The 19,506-nt window shown below is 38.3% G+C and overlaps 1 protein-coding gene and 2 long non-coding RNA genes across 4 annotated transcripts; all 3 read right to left on the reverse strand.

The window, feature by feature from the left end:
* Positions 1–950: 950 nt before the first annotated feature.
* Positions 951–2,750, reverse strand: LOC145141062 (uncharacterized). The gene is made up of 2 exons (XM_079074407.1): positions 1,901–2,750; positions 951–1,770 (listed from the first exon to the last, which is right to left on the reverse strand). Exons 1-2 carry the CDS (start codon positions 2,550–2,552, stop codon positions 1,139–1,141), a joined length of 1,284 nt encoding a protein of 427 aa, XP_078930533.1. The 5' UTR covers positions 2,553–2,750; the 3' UTR covers positions 951–1,138.
* Positions 2,751–4,486: 1,736 nt separating this feature from the next.
* Positions 4,487–7,917, reverse strand: LOC145140816 (uncharacterized). The gene is made up of 4 exons (XR_013722297.1): positions 7,658–7,917; positions 7,483–7,567; positions 5,822–6,126; positions 4,487–4,578 (listed from the first exon to the last, which is right to left on the reverse strand). It is a non-coding gene; the product is annotated as an uncharacterized LOC145140816 (long non-coding RNA).
* A 5,107-nt stretch (positions 7,918–13,024) lies between these two features.
* Positions 13,025–16,214, reverse strand: LOC145140811 (uncharacterized). Of its 2 annotated transcripts, none has more exons than XR_013722295.1 (3): positions 15,956–16,214; positions 15,781–15,865; positions 13,025–13,378 (listed from the first exon to the last, which is right to left on the reverse strand). It is a non-coding gene; the product is annotated as an uncharacterized LOC145140811 (long non-coding RNA). The 2 variants fall into 2 exon arrangements; XR_013722296.1 differs by lacking the exon at positions 13,025–13,378 and adding an exon at positions 14,336–14,424.
* Between the last annotated feature and the right edge of the window lie 3,292 nt (positions 16,215–19,506).

Below are 19,506 nucleotides of genomic sequence, written 5' to 3' on the forward strand. Positions count from 1 at the left end.
TTTGTTGGTGTGTTTCTTTGAGAATCGACTTTGATTGGGGCTCATACAAGGGTGGTAGCGGGTTTATTATTGGATCAAGGTGGTGACACCATCATAATGTTCATTTAATCCAAAAATGAGGTTGAGAACCACAAATGAGTGGTATCTTATTTATAAAACTATGTACCTATGAATGTCAAACCAAATGTAAACCACTTACCTAAAAATAAGTTAACCCTTAACCAACAAATGAATGTATCTAATTTGCATAAGAGATGCGTATTAGATGGCTTACACATTAATTCCACAATTATGTATTAGATTATCTCATACACGTGGATGCCAAATTATTATTACCCATAATACCTATAATTTTTAAGCAGTTATAATAAAGTTCAATGATAAATCACGTATAAAAATAATTTAATTGTTAAATGTATACATTAAACATACTAATATATTACTATTTCAAGTCATTACTCATATCCCCGTACTTAATATTTAATATTTCAAGTCATTACTCATATCCCCGTACTTAACATTTAATATATTTCTTTTTCAAATAAGTAAAATAACAAGCATAAACTATAATATCCAAACATATTTATAGTTTTTGATCAGCTACAAAGAGTCTTTAATATATTTCTTTTTCAAATAAGTAAAAGTAACAAGCATAAACTATAATATCCAATCATATTTATAGTTTTTGATCAGCTACAAAGAGGCTACAAAGAGTTTAATGATAAATTATATAAAAGAATATTTAATAACTAAATATCTACACCCTATATTACTCTATAAAGTCAATAACTCTTTAAAGAGTTTTTCATGATCTTCGAGAAAAGGCCTTAATAATATATAAGTATTTTCTTTACATTTTACAAATAGAATGTTTCTAGGACAATGAAAGAGCATCTTTCTTTGTCATTACACAAAGAAACATCGAAAAGAAAAGTTATATTTGTAAATAATCAATCAAGATCCCACTTTCAAAACTTGTTATGAATGCAGTAGTAATATAACCGAATTCATAAACAAAAAACATATGGAAACTATTTCAAGAGTAACCAAATTCATCACAATTCTACCTAAACAAACCCTTACCAACAACTTTACCAAAAACAAAAACCTTTTTTTTCTTCCAATAAATCATTGTTTTTTAGACTCTACAAATCACCACAAAGCAAGGTAAAAGAGCTTTAGGGCTAAGCAAATAAAGATCCTCGATATTCGAATGAACCCCAACTTTCCCAGCCAACGAATCAAACCCCGATTGCCCTGAAATCTCTTGAATGTTCTCTAGTGGCCTATGAACCCTCCCTGCAATCACCCTACACACCATTAAAGCTTTTCGTGTATCTAAACTATCATCGCAAACTTCTATCGATTCAAAAGCTCTAACACTAGTCGAAGTTGTGAAAACCCCAATACCACCCTTGAGTTCCTTAGGTGTTGAAAACCCATTTCTTATAATCCGACAAACACAACATTTATCGGAGATACAAAGGCTAGAATGGCCGTTGATTCCAAGAGAACAGGAGATTGTAGTGCCATAAAACCTTAAAAGTTCATTCCCATCTGCTAAACAACGTGGGTGTTTCTTTGGTAGTTTGCTAGCTTTCGTTTTCACTAACTCTCGATAGTCTTCGAATCTAGATAGTGTTTTTTGCATGTTGTGGACTTTTAGAACCTTCTCGATTCGACCCGAAGTGTTCTCGGACTTTAACCAGCTCGATCGACAGATGATTTCCACGATCTTTCTAGAAGAATCACCCTCCATAAGTTCAGTCACTAGCAAAAACAGAAAAAAAGAACAAGAATCTACATTAAAAATCTCTACTTTTTTCATGATTCAGACAAAATTATCGATTCAAGAACATAAAGATTGAATCTTGATAGATTTTAATGAATTATTATTTACCTGCGTGTTTTGAGAGATGATGGGCTTCAAGATTTTCCCACTTCCCAAACTGTTTACCACACTTATGGCACGTGACTGCGCCAGAAGACCCATAAGATTCTGTTTCCATAGAAGGTCTAGGTTTTTGTGGGATTCCAATTCCATTCTTTCCTGTTGAGTTACCGGAATTCGCGATTCCATTCCCGTCTGATGATGAAACCGTTCTTCTTGTAGGTGTTTGATGATTCTTGAAAGTATGCATTGTTGGGTGACCACCAGGACCAGGTGTACCCGGCATCAATGTACCCACGAAAGTAGACCCATCGGCGCCGGCGGCGGCGGCGCCACCGCTAACATCGTGAAACCCGCCACCGAAGCCGGTGATTTTAAGCTCACATCTTGAATCGTTGAGAATAACTTCATGGGTAATTGGGTTTAGAAACTCGCTGCTTCCGATAGATCTAGGACTACAACTCACTGGCTTTTCTGAATGCCTCTTACTGCCGCCATTGATGACATCTTTGAGATTTGCGATGGACCTTGAACAACCCGACCGACCTGGTTTTCGGGTCAAGATTGTTGCTAGTTGTTTCTTGGATTTCGGGTCATGGACCTCCGATGGCTCCGATTTGCAGTGGAGAGATTTCTTCAAGGAAAACCAAACTGTTGGCATATCTTCTTATTCTTCTTCAAGCTTCCCCCCTTTCTGAACTTTTTAAAAGCAAAAACTTTTTGTACCCATTTCCAAAAAGCTGAAAACTTTTGATAAAATAAAAAATCAAGAAAATGAAATTAAGAGGTTTGAAGTGGAAGAAGGAGAAGTTGAGTGGCATCAATAAATGACAAGTAATTATGTTCAAATGAAAATAAAGATTTCCTGACAGCTATGAAATAGAAGAGAAAGGCATTCACGAGCGACCTAAAAATTAAATGAAACATTTTAATTTTCAAAATTAATGGAATATTTTTAGGAAATAAAGTATTCAGAAATACAGAAACTGGAATTTGATCTATTAATGTAGTCATATAGATATGATATGTACCAGTGTGAGTTAATTGTCACATGCTTTTTGGCTTTTTTTTAGTCTAAATAGTGGTTCATTTTTCCCTTTTTTTTCAACATAGATATGTCATATTATCTAAAAAAAAAATTAATTTTGTATTTAATGTTTAAAATAAATTTTAAAACGCCAAGAATTTATGAAATGGAAACCGATAACCATGATGCATGTGTATAGAAGAAAACGTGATGATTCTGATGCTTTTTAGTTCGGTGGTTTAATGTATTTTTAATGATAAGTCGAAAAAAAAATAAAAAATATCGAAATACGTGTACTAAACATTAGTAAACAATTGTATTTGGTATTTCCTTATATATTAAATCAAAAGATATATTGGTCTTATAATACGGAAGATGTAAGGTTCATACTTGAACTATTTTGTAAGTGTAATTATTTATTTATTTTGTAAAGTTGTATTAATAGTGTATGTTGTTTTAGAACAAACAAAAGGAATCAAAAATTTAATACCCTATGAGATTTATAAAATAAAAATAAAAATAGAAAATGACATCTTCTAAATGGTTAACGTCAATATATCTCAAACATCACGTGGACGGTCAATTGTAGAATACGAACAATATTTTGGACATATCAAAGTTTGAATCATAGACCTTCTATGTAGAATTTCACTCGTTAACTGTTAAACTTCATTCTTAGAAACAAAATATATAAAATAAAAACTAGAAACATAAATAAATGAAAAAGTTGTTAAAAGAAAAGATATAAACTTGTAACATTCAATTAGATAATAAATGTAATTTTGGAAAGATTGAAAAGACATGATCTCTTTTAGTTTTGTTTTACATATAAATATAGGAAGATTTTTATAACATAAAACTGTTAAAACACTTGTGTCGTACTTGTTAGGCCACAAGTTAAATGAGGAGTCGTTGTACCAAAACGATGATTAATTAATTATATGTTAACACTAATCACTAATCTATCAAAGTTTTGCACATGTTACCCATTGAATGTGTTTTAACCCAAACGTAATTAGGTTATAGTTTTCAAGGGTTCATTCCTACTTTTTGAAGTTTGTTGAGTCATTCACCTCTTTCTTCGTATTATGCATTAACGATATATAATTATGGGAAATGTATTTGTACACAACAGTTTTTATCCATACACAATAATTTATGTTTAATTGAGTTGTACAATACAACACTTTAAAACACAAATTGTTGTGTATGGAAAAATTTTGTTGTGTACAAATCACCTCTCTATAATTATCAAACTTTGATCAAATAATTAAAAGACAAAATTACACCATCGGTTTCTATTGGTTGCGACAATTAGCATGTTAAAGACAAAACATCAAAACTCATTTTATGGTTTGGTATCCTTTAAATATTATTTAATTAGGCCGTGTTTGACTAATTTTATTTAGGTAGCTTATTAATTTATTAGCGGTTTCACGTCGCTATAAGCTAAAAGAAATTGTTTGAATAAAAATAGTTTATAACGGTGGCAAATCACTAATGTAACATCCCAAAAATTCATAAAAAAATTTCATTTTAAAACATAAAGTCATACAAACACTTATTCTCATTAGAGTATAAGTCACAAATAACCAATGCGGAAAACTCTAGAGGATGTTGTGCAGTCACGTCGGGCTCTTCCCTTTAGAACCAGAATTACCTGAAACCATAAACATAAAACCGTAAGCACGAAGCTTAATGAGTTTTCCAAAAATACTGCATACCATTCATATATATTAGCACAACACAATAACAGGTCTATTTCGCCCATGAGTCTATTTCACCCCCAATTCCCTTCCGACTCAATCAGTATTTTCCAAATGAATGGGTCAATTTCACCCCCCCGGGTCTATTTCACCGTCGAGTCCCTTCCGACTCAATTGGTGTTTTCCAACCGAACGGGTCTATTTCACCCCCGGGTCTATTTTACCTCCCGACTCCCTTCTAACTCAATCAGTATTTTTCAACCGAACGGGTCTATTTCACCCCTACAACTAAGCAAGCAGTCATGTCGACAAGAGTCACAAAGACAACAAGCACATACACGCATTTCAGCAAGTATCACAAAGACAACTATCAACCTACAAACATAATCCAGTGGGTCGGTATTGGTGTCTTCGACCTACGAGTATAATGAAGAGACTCACCTCAATCCGAAGATAGCCAAATCTCACACACACGATGCTGCTACGAAGGTTCCTCACACTGAACATCAAATCAACCCTAATAAAGAATTAGGGTAATAATCATAATCAAGGGTCCAAAACACACACACTCTCTCTCTTTCTCCCTCTCTCTCTCTTTCTCCCTCTCTCTCTCTCTCTCTCTCTCTTTACGGTAAAAGACCATTCTACCCCTTCCAAGCTAGCCCCAACCAAACATGGCCCAAGCCCTTAAAAATTACTCATTTCCCTTTCTGGGAGTACGCCATTTGTACTCCTTCCTTACGCCCTGCGTACCGAAATTCCACAGAAAACAAACGAGGTAAAACCGTTACGCGCTGCATACTCAGTGGTTATGCCCTATGTACTCAAGCAGCTTCCAAAATCCAATTTGAGTCCTTAATACCTTAATACCACATGTCTAACTCTCAGATCGGCACCTAATGGATATCTAAAGTCATAAAGTTCCTGACTTTATGACTTTGCATGGCTTAATGGAGTCCAAAACCAAACCCAGGTTCCTTAACATTCTCTAATGACTCCAAACCCTTGCATGGGTGAAAAGAAACCATCAAGATCCCATTTTTATGACTTTGAATCCCCATAAATGACAAGATATGACAATCACAAGCTCTGGAGTAGCTTTTACTCGCAAGAACCAAAACTATGGGGCCAAAAGCATGAAAACTCTAAGGTAACCTAAATCTAAACCAAGGAATCATAAAGGTTCAAGCTTTATACCTTACGAGGCTTGCAAATGGGATGGAAGTTCTGGATCTTCAAGCTCCAATCTCACCAATTGTCACACCCCCAAACCAAGGATGGCGGAAACGTCCGGGGGTGGAGGACTTCATGTATAGTATCATAACAGCAATTGTAATAGTAATTCAAGCAAACACAACCAACATATATATAATTGAAAAAAATTACATCATTGTATGAATTACATGTTTACGAATCAATTACAATATATTGATAAAATATGAAATAGTAGACGCCTTAGCGTCCCATCCTCAAAAGCACTTGATTACCTGTTTAATGATTTCCTGAGAATACAAGTTGTTTTAAAAAAATGTCAACACAAAGGTTGGTGAGTTCATAAGCTTTTCGTTTGTAAAAGTAGTATTTGTGTTAGAAAAATCCAATATTTTCCTTAATGTGTAAATGTAGTCTTAAAACCCAAAGACCGAAAGGTACAAGTAATTTGTCATATTTATAGTAAAACAATGCAAAATTTAAATTGACATAAACTCGTTAAATTTTAATGAAGTCCCCGTAAATTCCAATGTTTGTTAATACTTTATGTGAGTTTATTATAACCATACTATGACCAAGGTTGCCTAAAACGACGTTCTTCAGGCGTCGGAAATGTTATGACATTTGTCACCCCAGACCTATCGGTCTAACTGTTGCATGCAGTTTAGGTGTGGGTTTGTCAAACCCAATATAGATCTATACACAAGTATCACGCTCTCCCTCAAGGAGACTCTGGTTACAATACAGGACTTAATGGTACTTTGAAGTAATTGTCTCACAAAGTCATTAACGGAATTTCGTGTTATGAAAACTTGGTACCGTATGGCCGTACCTTGCTTAATGAAAATATCCTTTGTATAAATGTACCCTTTTTAAAATGTATGTGTTATGTAATGTATCATAAACTATACCTATTATAGTTTATCAACCAAGGGTAGTACGTGGTAATGTATGCAAACTATATTCAAAATAGTTTATTTAATGTTTGAATGTATCGATTTTACTTTGATTATAATCACTTGTTATTCTTTATATTTTATATGACCAAATCCATTTGTAAACTGATGTGTGTCTAAATATTAAGATAAAATGTCATATATTGCAGTAACATATAGTCACATAAAGATATACACCTTGCTCAACATGTTACAAGGTGAAATGAAATTAACAGCAACTTTTCGTTAAAAACAGTTTCTGTTACCGTTCTTAGAAAATTTATAGAAAAATCATCACAGCTCTAAATCCAAATCCGCAAATTTTGAGAGTTTGGAATATGAGTCTAGTTTGTTCGTAAATTTTATCATGATTTTTAGTGATCTCTAGCAGAGCTGAAAATGTTCATAATCACAGACTGGTCCGGGTTTGCCTCTGAAATGACAGGCAGTTTTGTAAAAATCACCATTAATTGTAGAAAAATCATTTGGAGATGTGCAAGTAGCCATTTTAAAGCTAAGAGTTTGAACTACTTGCACCTGAAACAGTTTTGAAAACTAAAATATTTAAGTTGACCAAAACAGTCCGTGGTTAACGTCCATCTTTTCTGATGTAATCTGTTAGAAAAAGTTTAATTGTGTTCTTGATGATTTTACTTGTATTCTCCCCTTAAAACTTAAGAAAAACATGTAAATGTATGGGTATGAACTCACCTTATGTGGTTTCAGTGGATGAAAGTGAGAGAGAGGAAGTGTTCAACTCAAGAACACTAAGAAGATGTCTTGATGATTCGAAAATCTAACACCGAATAAGATGGAACTTGTGTAAGATATCAATGATTTGAGTAGAATGGAGTTTAATAATTATGTGAATGATGAAGATACTTACTAATTGAAGCAAGAAATCCCTGGAGAAAGCCTTGAAGTTCTTGAAGTTGAGAGAAAAGATGAGAGAATTTTGGAGAGTGTTCTTGGTTGCTAAGTGTAGAATGAAAGAGTTTTTATGGAGAATGAGGAGAGAGGATCAATCCTCCAGCTCTTAGAACGTGGGAAGAGCTGGAGATTGGTTGTAAAGGTCCACTAAGGAGACAAGGAGTAGTGGGAAAGAGTGGATGATCATAGAGTGAGGTGGTGGTGGCTTGCTTTTGTCATAAAATAAGGAAAAGCAAATATTCCCTCAATAATTAGTCCAACCACCAATTCTTTTAATACATTTTTATAAAAACCCTGGAGATTTATATATTTTGGGGCCTTAGTTTATAAAATAAAGTTTTGGGTGAAAATCCCACGTTAAAATAATGAAAAACGGAGTTAAAACGAAGTCGTAGTCGAAAAACCGGAAAAATTATGACACGCAAACATGCATGTCGTCTTCTTTTATGACAGGGGCTTCCTTGATATTCATTGCGTGTCCTAAACACGCGAGTCGTAAGTTTACGACAGACAAATGTGTGTCGTCTTCCTTTATGACAGGGACTTCGGTCCTGAAGCTTCAGTTTTGGGTCCTTAAGCCTATTTTACCCGTTTTTACCCCGTTTCAAGTGGTTTTTGACCCAGTTAAGGGTCGGGATGGCCCGAATGATTACAAAAATTTAAAGGAACTTTTGAGAGAGATTTGGGAGAGATTCGAGAGAGATTCGGGAGAGATTTGGGAGAGATTTTAATAGAGAGAGGTTGAGTGAAAGAGATTGTGAGAGGTTTCGTTTGTGATCTTTTTGAGTGTCCGGCTTCGCAACGAAAGGTCCATAAACCCCGTTAAGCCATGATTTAGTGTCTTACACAATCCCGATGATTGTGCAATAGTGTTTTATCGCTTTGGTTTGTTGTTTAGCATTGTTAAGGCTAAGGAAAATCAAACACATGAACTTTCCAAATGATGATTTCTCATTAAAATAGCGAATTGTATAGTGATTACATAACGTAAACCCTAGCATACAAGGGTTATTGGAGTTGACCGGTTTGACTTGTTGACTTTGAATTGACCGAAATTTGACGGTTGTCACATCATCCCCCCGTTAGAAGGAATTTCGTCCCGAAATTTTCATTTTGACTGGGATTTCAAGAGTTTGGGAAGAGATGTGGATACTTTTGTTTCATCTGATCCTCGCGTTCCCAGGTGAATTCGGGTCCTCGTTTAGCGTTCCAACGTACCTTCACGATGGGAATACGACTTTGTTTCGTTCGTTTGATTTCCCGGTCCATGATCTCCACAGGTTCTTCCACGAAGTTGAGGCTCTCATTGATCTCGATTTCCTCGAGTGGAATAATGAGAGTCTCATCGGATAGGCACTTTTTCAAGTTCGAGACGTGGAAGGTAGGATGCACATTACTAAGTTCGCGGGGTAGATTGAGTTTGTAAGCTACGGGGCCGATTCTAGCGAGAATCTCAAAAGGTCCTATGTATCTTGGATTCAGCTTCCCACGCTTTCCGAAGCGTATCAAGCCTTTCCAGGGTGAGACTTTCAAAAGGACTCGGTCTCCCACCTGGAATTCCAAGGGTTTCCTCCGCTTGTCCGCGTAGCTTTTCTGTCGGTCTCTTGAGGCTTTAAGTCGTGCTCGGATTTGTACGATCTTTTCGGTGGTTTCGCGGATGATTTCTGGACCGGTGAGAGTGCTATTAGAGACTTGCCCTCTAGCTAGCTGTGTATCCCCCACCTCAGCCCAACACAGGGGTGATCTGCATTTGCGACCGTAAAGAGCTTCGAATGGAGCGACTTTGATGCTAGTATGATAGCTGTTATTGTAGGAGAATTCGATAAGCGGTAGATGGGTATCCCATGCTTTACCGAAGTCTATCACACAAGCTCTTAACATGTCTTCCAACGTTTGAATGGTTCGCTCGCTCTGTCCGTCGGTTTGTGGGTGGTAGGCCGTACTCATGTCAAGCCTAGTTCCCAATGATTTTTGTAGAGACTGCCAAAACCGTGAGGTAAATCTACTATCTCTATCGGAGATAATGGATATCGGCACACCATGGAGTCGTACAATCTCTCTGATGTACGTTCTAGTCAGCTTCTCCATCTTGTCGGTTTCTTTTATTGGAAGAAAGTGTGCTGATTTGGTCAATCTGTCTACAATTACCCATATTGTGTCAAGACCGCCCGATGTCTTAGGCAGCTTGGTTATGAAGTCCATTGTTATTCGTTCCCACTTCCACTCAGGTATATCCGGCTGTTGTAATAGCCCGGATGGTTTCTGGTATTCGGTTTTGACCTTAGCGCAAGTCAGGCACTTGCTCACATAGGTAGCAATCTCAGCTTTCATGTTCGGCCACCAGTATAATTTCTTGAGGTCCAGATACATCTTATCCGACCCGGGATGGATGGAGTATCGATTCTTGTGTGCTTCATTCATGACGACATCTCGGAGTCCACCGAACTTCGGTGTCCAAATCCGGTTCATGATATAACGTGCTCCATCCTCCTTGACTTCTAAGTTTTTATCCATTCCCCTTAATGTCTCTCCTGCCACCTTTTCTGGTTTCAAAGCTTCCAGTTGAGCTTCCTTGATTTGTATGGTCAGGTGGGAATGGATTGTCATTGTTAAGGATTTTACTCGGCGGCCCGAGTACTCCTTCCTGCTTAGAGCATCGGCCACTACATTGGCCTTGCCCGGATGATAACGAATTTCGCACTCGTAGTCATTCAGCAACTCCACCCATCTCCTCTGTCGCATGTTGAGCTCTTTCTGATTGAGGATATGCTGAAGACTTTTGTGATCAGTGAAGATAGTGCATTTCGTGCCGTAGAGGTAGTGTCTCCAGATCTTCAAAGCGAATACCACTGCTCCTAATTCCAGGTCGTGCGTAGTATAATTAACCTCGTGCGTCTTAAGCTGTCTTGATGCATACGCGATAACCTTCCCTCTCTGCATGAGCACACATCCGAGGCCTTGATTCGAAGCATCACAGTACACTACGAAGTCCTCGGTTCCCTCTGGGAGAGACAAGATCGGTGCGCTGCATAAGGCTTGTTTTAACGTTTGGAAAGCAGTTTCTTGTTTATTTTCCCACTTGAATATCACACCTTTCTGCGTCAAAGTGGTGAGTGGTTTCGCAATCTTGGAGAAGTTTTGTATAAATCTTCGATAGTAGCCAGCAAGCCCAAGGAATTGTCGAATTTCGGTTGGCGTCTTGGGTGCTGACCAATTCTCGATTGCCTTGATCTTGGAGGGATCCACATGTATGCCTTTCTCACTTACCACATGTCCAAGGAAATCCACTTCTCTAATCCATAATTCACACTTAGAGAACTTAGCATAAAGCTTCTCCGCTCTTAGCGTCTCTAGCACTTGGCGTAGATGTAGGCGATGCTCCTCCTCGCTTCGCGAGTAGATCAAGATATCGTCGATGAATACGATTACAAACTTGTCTAGGTAGGGTCGACACACTCTATTCATTAGGTCCATGAATACCGCAGGTGCGTTTGTTAAACCGAAGGACATCACCACAAACTCGTAGTGCCCATAGCGAGTTCTGAATGCAGTTTTGGGAATATCTTCTTCTTGAACTCGTAGCTGATGGTAGCCTGACCTTAGGTCGATCTTTGAGAAGAAATTTGCTCCTTGGAGTTGGTCGAAAAGGTCGTCGATTCGGGGCAGAGGATATCGGTTTTTGATGGTGAGCTTGTTTAGTTCCCGATAGTCGATGCACATGCGAAAGGATCCGTCCTTCTTCTTTACAAAAAGGACTGGTGCTCCCCAAGGTGAGAAGCTTGGTCTGATGAACCCTTTGTTCAAAAGCTCGGTCAACTGACTGGACAACTCCTGCATTTCTGATGGTGCGAGGCGGTATGGAGCTCTGGCTACGGGGGTAGCTCCGGGTATTAAGTCAATTCTGAAATCGACTTGTCGTGCGAGTGGTACACCAGGAAGATCCTCTGGGAACACATCCGGGAAGTTACACACTTCGGGGATGTCCTTGATGTCTTTCACGTCTTGTTTCTTGTCTACTACATGGGCTAAGAAGGCGTGGTACTCCTTCCGGAGATACTTTTGGGCTTTGATGCATGAGATGATTTGTAAATTCGCACTAGGTTTGTCACCATAGATAAGAAGGGTTTCGTCATTTGGTAGATTGAGGCGAACGGCCCTTTCATAACATAGAATGTCGGCACGGTGAGGAACTAACCAATCCATCCCGATGATTACGTCGAAACTTTTTATGGTGACTGGCATCAGGTCAATTTTAAATGTATGGTTGTCTAGAGTGAGAGTACATTCTGAGTATATATCGCTAGTGCGTTCTACTTTACCATTTGCCATTTCTACTACATAAGTATCCTTTAGTGATTGGGGATTTTGTTCAAGTAAATGTTTATATTGGTGGCTCACGAAACTCCTCTCCGCTCCACTATCGAATAGTACGCATGCATAAGAGTTATTGAGGAGAAACGTACCGGTAACCACCGTGGGATCCTCGACTGCTTCCCCGTGTCCTATTGCCAGGACTCTTCCTACTCCACCAGCATTAGGGGCTTGTGCTTTGGGGCAGTCTCTTTTGAAGTGACCTGCGTCTCCACAGTTGTAGCAGGTCCGGGTTGCCCCCGTACTGGCGACTTGGTTGATTGGTTGAGCCGACGCTTTACAGAAACGAGCAGTGTGCCCCTTCCTGTCGCAGTTGTTACAGTGCATCTCCCTACAAGCACCATTGTGGTGAAAGTTGCACTTGTTGCACTTAGGTAGTTTTCCCGCATATGGCTTCGGTGGTGCTGGAGTGGTAGCAGTAGTGGCAGCATTAGTGGCAGCATGGACAGCAACAATTTGTTGCTTCTTAGCGGGGTCCTGTGCTGGTTGGCTCTTCTTTTCGTTCCAGAACTTCCTTTTGTTGTTTCCCCCTTTTGATTTATCAGTGGTGGTGGTTGTAGTATTATGACCGGCTCGGTGGTCAACAAGTTGTTGTGCCAGCTCCCTGGCACTGTCAAAAGTAGTTGGCCTTGAAGCCAGGACACTACTTTGCACGTGGAGAGACAGTCCCCAAAGGTATCGCTCCACCTTTTTCTCCTCCGGAGTAACCATTGTTGGGCAGAGGAGAGCCAATTCATTGAATCGGGTGGTGTAGGTTTCAAGGTCAGAGCCCGTCATCCTGAGGTTCCAGAGTTCTTGTTCCAGCTTTTGAATTTCACCTCTCGGGCAGTACTCCTTCATCATCAACGTTTTTAGTTCTGCCCAGGTTATGGAGCTAGCCACTTCGAGAGTAAGTGACTTAACCCGGCAGTTCCACCAAGTAAGGGCCCGGCCGGTGAAGGTTAAGGTTGCGAACTTAACTTTGCTCGCTTCGGGGCAGGAGCACACCTGAAAGACTACTTCGGTCTTTTCAAACCATTGCATCAACGTGATGACTCCCCCGCTTCCATTGAAGTTGTCGGGTTTGCCATTTGTGAAGTCCTTGTATGAACACTCTTTTGCACGCCACGTACTGTCTCCGTGGATAGAGTGTGTAGCTCCCGATCCCGAACCACCAGCTCCGTTGGTCCCTATATGTGACATTGCGGCCGCTACGGCTGCTGTTACTGCAGCCTGGAACATCGCGGGATCAAACTGTGGAGGCGGCGGCGGAGGAGGTGTTGCTGTGTTGCTGGAAGGTCTTGGTCTTCTTCTTGGCGGCATGGTTCTGTCATAAGTCGTAAACCAATGTACTTTTAGTAAAAGTGTATTTATAGGGAAAGAAATCTTTTATACATAAAGTATATTATTACGTTGTTTTCCGGTATGTTTACGATACATACGATTTTATACTTTTTATTGACCCAATACATTGGGTTATGAGGTAAAATGAAAGTATAAAATATTTTTATTATAGTAACACAAAATACTCCTATAGTATTTGTAAATGTTTAGTTTTGAGTTTTTAAAGCATTTAGTTACTTTATAATATTCATCATACTTTTAATGAGAATTTATAAGTCCTTGTCTTACCCGTTCGGCTAACGACCCTCCACCGATCAAGGAAGCGGTGGGTGAGAGTGGACACCCATTAAGTTGCCATTTTATAGGCAACAACCTTATACCCCCCTTATAGACCGGCTTCGTGAATGAGGCGTACTAGCGGTAAGACGAGTTTGTTAGATTTGTTGTCCATCCTGACCATCCCCCGGTATATGCAAGTCAATTCCCGGACAGATATAGTTGATCAGGCTATATCCTTCCCAGACTTGATTTACATATACCAAGGCATACCCATAATGTACAACTCCTCTTCTTTTATTTTATGTTGTTGTAGTTATGACACTATGTGAGCATGTATGCATGTATTTATACTTTTTAATAAAAAGAATCATTTATTTTCTAAAAGTATATTTATTTGAAAAATGCACAAATCAGAGACTATTAGTCCCAATTGTGTTTATAGTTTGTATATCTTATGTGGTTTGATATACTTAATTCACTATAAACTGCGCTCTGATACCAATCTGTCACACCCCCAAACCAAGGATGGCGGAAACGTCCGGGGGTGGAGGACTTCATGTATAGTATCATAACAGCAATTGTAATAGTAATTCAAGCAAACACAACCAACATATATATAATTGAAAAAAATTACATCATTGTATGAATTACATGTTTACGAATCAATTACAATATATTGATAAAATATGAAATAGTAGACGCCTTAGCGTCCCATCCTCAAAAGCACTTGATTACCTGTTTAATGATTTCCTGAGAATACAAGTTGTTTTAAAAAAATGTCAACACAAAGGTTGGTGAGTTCATAAGCTTTTCGTTTGTAAAAGTAGTATTTGTGTTAGAAAAATCCAATATTTTCCTTAATGTGTAAATGTAGTCTTAAAACCCAAAGACCGAAAGGTACAAGTAATTTGTCATATTTATAGTAAAACAATGCAAAATTTAAATTGACATAAACTCGTTAAATTTTAATGAAGTCCCCGTAAATTCCAATGTTTGTTAATACTTTATGTGAGTTTATTATAACCATACTATGACCAAGGTTGCCTAAAACGACGTTCTTCAGGCGTCGGAAATGTTATGACATTTGTCACCCCAGACCTATCGGTCTAACTGTTGCATGCAGTTTAGGTGTGGGTTTGTCAAACCCAATATAGATCTATACACAAGTATCACGCTCTCCCTCAAGGAGACTCTGGTTACAATACAGGACTTAATGGTACTTTGAAGTAATTGTCTCACAAAGTCATTAACGGAATTTCGTGTTATGAAAACTTGGTACCGTATGGCCGTACCTTGCTTAATGAAAATATCCTTTGTATAAATGTACCCTTTTTAAAATGTATGTGTTATGTAATGTATCATAAACTATACCTATTATAGTTTATCAACCAAGGGTAGTACGTGGTAATGTATGCAAACTATATTCAAAATAGTTTATTTAATGTTTGAATGTATCGATTTTACTTTGATTATAATCACTTGTTATTCTTTATATTTTATATGACCAAATCCATTTGTAAACTGATGTGTGTCTAAATATTAAGATAAAATGTCATATATTGCAGTAACATATAGTCACATAAAGATATACACCTTGCTCAACATGTTACAAGGTGAAATGAAATTAACAGCAACTTTTCGTTAAAAACAGTTTCTGTTACCGTTCTTAGAAAATTTATAGAAAAATCATCACAGCTCTAAATCCAAATCCGCAAATTTTGAGAGTTTGGAATATGAGTCTAGTTTGTTCGTAAATTTTATCATGATTTTTAGTGATCTCTAGCAGAGCTGAAAATGTTCATAATCACAGACTGGTCCGGGTTTGCCTCTGAAATGACAGGCAGTTTTGTAAAAATCACCATTAATTGTAGAAAAATCATTTGGAGATGTGCAAGTAGCCATTTTAAAGCTAAGAGTTTGAACTACTTGCACCTGAAACAGTTTTGAAAACTAAAATATTTAAGTTGACCAAAACAGTCCGTGGTTAACGTCCATCTTTTCTGATGTAATCTGTTAGAAAAAGTTTAATTGTGTTCTTGATGATTTTACTTGTATTCTCCCCTTAAAACTTAAGAAAAACATGTAAATGTATGGGTATGAACTCACCTTATGTGGTTTCAGTGGATGAAAGTGAGAGAGAGGAAGTGTTCAACTCAAGAACACTAAGAAGATGTCTTGATGATTCGAAAATCTAACACCGAATAAGATGGAACTTGTGTAAGATATCAATGATTTGAGTAGAATGGAGTTTAATAATTATGTGAATGATGAAGATACTTACTAATTGAAGCAAGAAATCCCTGGAGAAAGCCTTGAAGTTCTTGAAGTTGAGAGAAAAGATGAGAGAATTTTGGAGAGTGTTCTTGGTTGCTAAGTGTAGAATGAAAGAGTTTTTATGGAGAATGAGGAGAGAGGATCAATCCTCCAGCTCTTAGAACGTGGGAAGAGCTGGAGATTGGTTGTAAAGGTCCACTAAGGAGACAAGGAGTAGTGGGAAAGAGTGGATGATCATAGAGTGAGGTGGTGGTGGCTTGCTTTTGTCATAAAATAAGGAAAAGCAAATATTCCCTCAATAATTAGTCCAACCACCAATTCTTTTAATACATTTTTATAAAAACCCTGGAGATTTATATATTTTGGGGCCTTAGTTTATAAAATAAAGTTTTGGGTGAAAATCCCACGTTAAAATAATGAAAAACGGAGTTAAAACGAAGTCGTAGTCGAAAAACCGGAAAAATTATGACACGCAAACATGCATGTCGTCTTCTTTTATGACAGGGGCTTCCTTGATATTCATTGCGTGTCCTAAACACGCGAGTCGTAAGTTTACGACAGACAAATGTGTGTCGTCTTCCTTTATGACAGGGACTTCGGTCCTGAAGCTTCAGTTTTGGGTCCTTAAGCCTATTTTACCCGTTTTTACCCCGTTTCAAGTGGTTTTTGACCCAGTTAAGGGTCGGGATGGCCCGAATGATTACAAAAATTTAAAGGAACTTTTGAGAGAGATTTGGGAGAGATTCGAGAGAGATTCGGGAGAGATTTGGGAGAGATTTTAATAGAGAGAGGTTGAGTGAAAGAGATTGTGAGAGGTTTCGTTTGTGATCTTTTTGAGTGTCCGGCTTCGCAACGAAAGGTCCATAAACCCCGTTAAGCCATGATTTAGTGTCTTACACAATCCCGATGATTGTGCAATAGTGTTTTATCGCTTTGGTTTGTTGTTTAGCATTGTTAAGGCTAAGGAAAATCAAACACATGAACTTTCCAAATGATGATTTCTCATTAAAATAGCGAATTGTATAGTGATTACATAACGTAAACCCTAGCATACAAGGGTTATTGGAGTTGACCGGTTTGACTTGTTGACTTTGAATTGACCGAAATTTGACGGTTGTCACACCAATGCTCCTTTAATGGATTCCTTCTTCACCAAAACACACAAAACTCACTTAAAATGATCAAGGTCTTCACAAAGTAGCTAGGGTTTTGAAATGACTGCTTTGGGGAGAGTGGAGGTTGAGCATGAAAAGGCCTCAAAGGACTTAAGGTGTTTAAATAGGGTCTCAACCCTAAAAATTTGGGTTTTGAGGTCAGTGTGAGTAAGCCTTGCGTATTCACCATGTACACCCAACGTACAACTTGATGTCTACGTTATCCTTAATGACTTATGCCCTGGGTGTACGCCCAACGTACATGTCATACTCCAAAAATCTAGCCTAATTTCAATCAGTCATAACTTCTTCGTTTTAACTCCGATTTCGGAGTTCTTTATATGCACGGAAAGGTATTGAATAGCCCCACAATCCTATATAGTTACTTTTGACTTACCAAAAACCGAAATAAAACCATAACCCTCGTAAGAAGCCTAATCTATAACTTTTCCCTTTCTACCCTTCGGTCCAGCACACAAATCAAAGGGTTTAGGCCTTACAACCAACATTATTAACCTTCAATAAGGTCTAAAATTCCTTCCCTCTGTTGAGTCTAATTGTGTTGCGTCTTGGGCTTTTTGTTTTGTATCCGGATTGGGCCTGTCCATCCGTGATTATCTAGTAGGGTTATAATATAAATATGCATGCATGTATGCATTAGTTAAGAGGTTGATAATTACGTTCATTGTTTTTTTGTAACCCTAAACACCTCTACAGTCGAAGTTCTTAATCGAGCTCTTCTGAGGTGTTGAAGTATTAATCATACGACATATTCAAAGCCATTCTTGTGTTCTTGATTACATTCTTAACTGTTTGCTTGCATAGAATCTAACGATCCTAAAATAACTTTGTTCTAACAATTGGTATCAGAGCAGGAGACTGTGTGATCAATACACATTCCTTCTGTATTCAGAATTCTTTAGGGTTTCCGCTTTTATCGTATAAATAGAAGTCGTCTTCTTCGTATCGACGGCAACTCTGTTTCAGATAAAACCCTAATCCCAAGTTTACAGGTTTGATTCTAGCAGCTCACCATGTCTCACGAAGATTCGCAAACAAATCCCATACATTGGATCAACAACCAGGATACCCATACTCTACACTCAAGACTATGAAGTATGGGTGCATCACTTTGAAGACTACGTGGTTGGATCTGAAGATAATGGCTATCTCATCTGGGAAGCTATCATACTTGGGCCGTTTGTTTATTCAGGAACGAACACGGCAGTTAAGTCCCAAAAGGAATATAACAAGCTGGTGGCGGATGTAGAGAAGATGCCACAGGATGAGAAAGACAAGTTGTTGTGTAACGTGAAGGCCATGAGAATGATCAGATTCGCCTTGCAATCTGACACTTTTCGATTGGTTGGATCATGCACGACGGCCAAAGAAATCTAGGATAGGTTGAAAGAACTTTATTCAACTGATGAAGATCTGGAACACTCCATTCAAACCTTGCTGCTGTCAGAATTTGGAGTTTTCGAACAGAAACCAGAAGAAAAACTCATACAAACTTTCGATCGGTTCAATCATCTTCTAAGTAAGATGATCAAGCATGGAATAGAAAGAAAGTTGATCGAGCAGAAGGTGACCTTCATGAACGGTCTGAGACCAGAATGGATGGCTGTGGTTTCAACCGTGAAAGCGCATAAACAGTTTAAATCTTACTCACTAGCGAAACTTGTGGGAATACTTAAGTCCCATGAAAGTGTAGTAACCAAAGAAGCGAAGGTAGTTTCTGGTGTGGGATCGCTGGCCCTTGTCTCAAAAGTAAAAAGCATTGCAGAAGAAGAAGAAGAGTCTAATATGTCTGAGTGTGACCTTACAAGCGAGGAGTATGCTATGATGGTCACCAATCCAAAGAAGTTTGCAAGAAGAAAATTTCCTGTCAACAAGAACCGAAACTGGCAGGGAAGTTACAGTTCTGAGAAGGTGAAGGACGAAGCGAAAGTCTCTTCTCAAAAGGATGAAGACAAGAAGGAGAGCAAACTTGCAGGAGACTCTGGGTTCGACTGCAACTACTGTCACGACAAGAACCACTTTGCCAAAGACTGCATGCTAAGGAAAATGGCTGAGAAAAGAGATGGTGAATATGATGAGGCGTACTATATGCGCAAGTTGGAAGAGATCAAGAAAAAGAAGGCTACTAATAGTTCTATGAATGCCTTGATTGTGCAGGAGAATGCAGGTGAAGATGAGTTCGGTGGCGTCGAAGTTTGGTCAACCGATTCTGAAGATGAAGAGGTGAGAAAGCCCACTCATGGAAAGGCTTATGTGGCAAAGGAAGTAGGTTCGGCTGGAAGGTGTTTAATTGTCACAGCTGGTTCATCAACCGAAAGTGCAAGTAAGGAACCGAACCTGACTGAGGACAAGTGTTTTGTGGCCAAGCCTGTGAGTGAGAAGA

The sequence above is a fragment of the Lactuca virosa genome, chromosome 9 (genome assembly GCF_052849685.1).
Source record: "Lactuca virosa cultivar CGN04683 chromosome 9, Lactuca_virosa_CGN04683_v6, whole genome shotgun sequence".
Taxonomy (NCBI): domain Eukaryota; kingdom Viridiplantae; phylum Streptophyta; class Magnoliopsida; order Asterales; family Asteraceae; genus Lactuca; species Lactuca virosa.

Bases quoted from the DNA above. Each gene is read 5' to 3' on its own strand.
- LOC145141062 (XM_079074407.1), bottom strand. From the start codon at position 2,552: ATGCCAACAGTTTGGTTTTCCTTGAAGAAATCTCTCCACTGCAAATCG. The intron at 1,771-1,900 runs GTAAATAATAAT...TGTTTTTGCTAG, and splicing joins TCATCTCTCAAAACACGCAG to TGACTGAACTTATGGAGGGT.